The 4,217-nt window shown below is 48.0% G+C and overlaps 1 protein-coding gene across 1 annotated transcript; it reads left to right on the top strand.

Moving 5' to 3' along the window:
• Positions 1 to 2,930: 2,930 nt before the first annotated feature.
• Positions 2,931 to 3,896, top strand: LOC119803046 (olfactory receptor 2AT4-like). Its single transcript, XM_038314260.1, has one exon. It carries the CDS (start codon positions 2,931 to 2,933, stop codon positions 3,894 to 3,896), a length of 966 nt encoding a protein of 321 aa, XP_038170188.1.
• The last annotated feature ends 321 nt before the right edge of the window (positions 3,897 to 4,217 follow it).

Raw genomic sequence — 4,217 nt, forward strand, 5'->3', positions numbered from 1 at the left:
GGGGATACTCAGAAGGTAGTTCACTAAACAGTAAATCCTTCAGAGATCTATCCATCAAAGCCTTCGTGATATAGATGATATCAACAATGACAAGGTCACAGCAAGAAAGTGTAAGGGCTGGTTCAGCACCCGAATTCTTGATTGACAGGTAGAGCTTAGACCTTTCAGGTACGCTGGCTCCAGGAGAACCCTCTGTTCTTGCTCCTCACCCTGTGACCTTGGACGAGAGCCTGCCCTTCTCTTCATATTAATTACTTACTTTCCTTTTTTGTTTATATGTTCCTATTTTTATTTGACTTAGTAATGTGTGTGTGTGTGTGTTTGTGTGATGCGTGAGAGTTGTGCTTATGAGTTCATGTGCACCTGTACCCAGCACAAGTGTGCACAAGAGAGAACACCTTTTGGGACTTGGTTCTTGGCTTCCACTGTGGGTTCTGGGGATCAAACTCGGGTTATTAGGCTTGTGCAACAAGAACTTTTACCCTCCCCACCAGTGGGTCTCATATCAGACGTCCTGCATATCAGACATCTATACTACAGTTCACGGCAGCAATAAAATTACAGCTATGAAGTAGCAAAGAAAATCATTTTATGGTTGGGGGTCACCACAATGTGAGGAACCGTATTAAAGGGTCGCAGCATCAGGAGGGTTGAGAGCCGCTGCATTATAACAGCTTGCCAGCCAGTTTCTTCATTTGTAAGAAGCATAACCAGCAGGAAGGGCTCTGTGATGGGAGATGCCAAATATCAAGGGCAGGCTGGACATTCAGGTGACTCACACATCTGTCTTCTCCCTACCCGTGATAACATTGGTGCTAGAAGATCCCCTGAGGCTGGGCCTTTCGGTCCTAAGCACAGGATGGCATTACTTAGACACAGCCTATCATTCAGGTTAAAACAACTCCAACTTAGAAAGGTCTAAGGATATGTTGGCATTTTCTACAATGAACTGGTTACCAACAAATATCAAACCCTTCATGAAACTGAGCCACTTCGGTGCCCCTGCTTTGATGGTGGCCAAGGCCTGGGCTGCCTATTAGATAACCCAGTGCCACACAGCGGTCAAAATCTACAGGCAACGACTCCACTAGGAGCTCAGCTTTCACGTCTCTGTCGGCAAAGAGTAGACAGAGGAAGGAGATGCAGGGGAAGCTAGGACGCCTCTGGCTGCATCCTCTCATCTGCCCCACCCCCAGCTCAGTCTAATCCTGGGAGGACAGACAGCCCGTGGTTCACAAAGAGCATCAACATTCAGGTAGGACAGTTTTGGTGTCCCTTAGGGTGTGAAGCCATCCAACTACTCAAGCTATTGACATGCCGGAGTCTGCTTCAACGCGTCTCAATCTGGAACAAAGCTGGCTCACGCTTTTGTCAAGGAAAGGACACATTGCTAAGGAGATATTTGATTGCCAGACACCAGTTTAAGTTCTATCATACAGGGCCTCAGGGAAATATTTGAAATTTAGTCTTTTCAGATTTCCTCAACTGAAAAAAAAGGAAGTAGAAACCTCTGCCCAAATATTTTTTGGCTTGGAGACTAATGTCTGGGTTCCTCAGGAAAGACGGAGAGAGGAGAGCTATGCCCCAGGAACAAGAGACCCAGCCCAACCCTCCTGGCACTGCAGCCAGCTGCTGTGATGCCTGGGAAAGCCCCCATGCCCTTGTGCAAAGTCTTGGGTCTATGGAGAGCTGGGTGACTGCAGAAGAATTCAATATTACATAATAATTTGCTCACGAGAAATGTTTTGTTAGAAAATGGGAATGTCGAAGTTATGGGAGCATTGAGATTGAAGACACAACATTACCGGTGTCAGCAGACACTTGCCTCCAACATCCAAGGGACAAGTCTTCAGGCTGAGAATAAATCAGTATTTCCCTTTATCTTAAGTCCCTACGTCTACAGGTTGAAACACTCACTTTTGAGTCTTCTGTGAGTTCTTTTCTGTGGGATCCATACTGCAAGCCTATCTCAAGTACGACATAAATCACCCCCATCCTTCCCAGGATGTCGTGACGCCTTCTGAGCAGAGATCAAGGAGGCCTGTTGGGTGATGGCCTGACAGTGATCCATTAGGGCACCTTCTGAGCTGCTGCCTTCACTCGGGAGCAGCAGTCAATGGGCCTGGAGAGAGACTGTCATGGATTCTGTCTTGTTGCAGAATTCACAGGACATAATCATTGGAAGCCCTGACCTGACGGGGCACCTAAAGCATTCTCAGTGCCACCCTTTCTCTTAAAATGACAGAGACCCCTCACACAGAGAGGGGACAGATGTCTCAACTTGGAAGGAAGCAAGGCCAAGGAAACAAGAAGGAAGTCTGTGGGCTAACAGTTACATTGGGAAGGCAGTGTGCTTCTGGAAAGCCCAGAGACACCTTCCACCCTGTAGGCCCACAAAGGTACCAAAAACCAAAACCAAAACCTTGAGACAAACCTCAAAGAAATAGTAAATGAGTTAATTGACTGAAGAGATCTGATATTCCCAGAAGGATTGCATAGGACATGGAAAAGACAAGCCAAGTTTATACACAAGTGCCATTACTTAATCATGTTGTTGCTTGCTTTGTGCCTTTCAGTCCTATGAGGCTAAAACCTCTATCCCCATCAATGAATCTACCTCTACTGCGTGAATGACACATAGCTTTTTATTTTACAGGGTACTGCTGTGGTTCTTACGGTTTTCTCTAGGATGTTTATATTGCAAGTGCTTCAGTCCTCCTTGACTTAAGGAAAGACGGAGCCCTGCTATAGGTTGAGAACTCTGATACAAGAACGAACCTGGTTGTACTTCCGCTAGAACTGACAGTAAATGGATTGGTTATCTCTGACTAGACAATGCCCATTATGTAATTCTCTTCCCAGAACCTTGGTTCTTCTGTTCACAGATGGGCGTGGGAACCTCCTGAGCATCCATCCGGCTTTAACCCACCATGGAGAACGCAGCCTGCAATGAGTCAGGGGATTCTCAGACCGTCTTCTACCTTACAGGCATCCCCTCTCTGCAAAAATCCCTCTTCCTCCCCGTCTTCTTCCTCTTCCTCCTCTTCTACCTGCTCATCCTGGTGGGGAACACCCTGATCCTGGTGGCCGTGGTGACAGAGCCCAGCCTCCACAAGCCCATGTACTTCTTCCTAATCAACCTCTCCGCCTTGGACATCCTTTTCACCACAACCACGGTCCCTAAGATGCTATCCCTCTTCCTGCTCAGGGACAGATTCCTCAGTTTCCCAGCATGCTTCCTGCAGATGTACCTGTTCCACAGCTTCTCCTGCTCAGAAGCCTTCATCCTGGTGGTCATGGCCTATGACCGCTATGTGGCTATCTGCCGCCCTCTCCACTACCCTATCCACATGACCCCACGGACAAACACTGCCCTGGCAGCCAGTGCCTGGATCACCGCCCTCCTCCTGCCCGTCCCAGCAGTGGTACAGACCTCCCAGATGGCATTTGACAGCATCGCCTACATCTACCACTGTTTCTGCGACCACCTGGCTGTGGTCCAGGCCTCCTGCTCAGACACCAGCCCCCAGACCCTCATGGGCTTCTGCATTGCCATGGTGGTGTCGTTCCTCCCCCTCCTCCTGGTGCTTCTCTCCTATGCCCGCATCCTGGCCTCTGTGCTTCGGATCAACTCCAGGGAAGGGCGTGCCAAAGCCTTCTCCACCTGCAGCTCCCACCTCCTGGTGGTGGGCACCTACTACTCCTCCATTGCCGTAGCCTATGTGGCCTACAGGGCCGACCTCCCTGTAGACTTCCACATCATGGGCAATGTGGTGTTTGCTATTCTCACCCCTGTTCTCAACCCTCTCATCTACACCCTGAGGAACAAGGACGTCAAGGCAGCCATCACTAAAATGGCATGTCACCAGGATCCAAAGAATGTTAGAAAACCCTGAATTTACACCTAATGGCAGAAACTGAACTTTTTCCTCTTAAACAGCAACAATAATAGAGAGGAAAATGGGAGCAATTTACTCAGCTAAATACTCAGAACACTAATTCTCAAAATGTTTCCTCCATTGTAATTTTTCTTTTACTCTAGTAACTAAATGGACCTGATTCTTGTTCTGTTTTAAAGTTGTCTCTCTTAGGCTTTACAAGACAGTGATTATAACTTTGGGTCGGGGGGGGGGGGGCGGGGGTAACAGTCCCATGAATTAAACAATGTTGATTTCAGAGACTTCGGTATTCGACTGCCAAGTCAATCATTCTTTTCC

Source organism: Arvicola amphibius, chromosome 12 (genome assembly GCF_903992535.2).
Source record: "Arvicola amphibius chromosome 12, mArvAmp1.2, whole genome shotgun sequence".
Classification (NCBI taxonomy): domain Eukaryota; kingdom Metazoa; phylum Chordata; class Mammalia; order Rodentia; family Cricetidae; genus Arvicola; species Arvicola amphibius.

Coding starts and splice junctions, on each gene's coding strand:
- LOC119803046 (XM_038314260.1), top strand. CDS start 2,931: ATGGAGAACGCAGCCTGCAATGAGTCAGGGGATTCTCAGACCGTCTTC.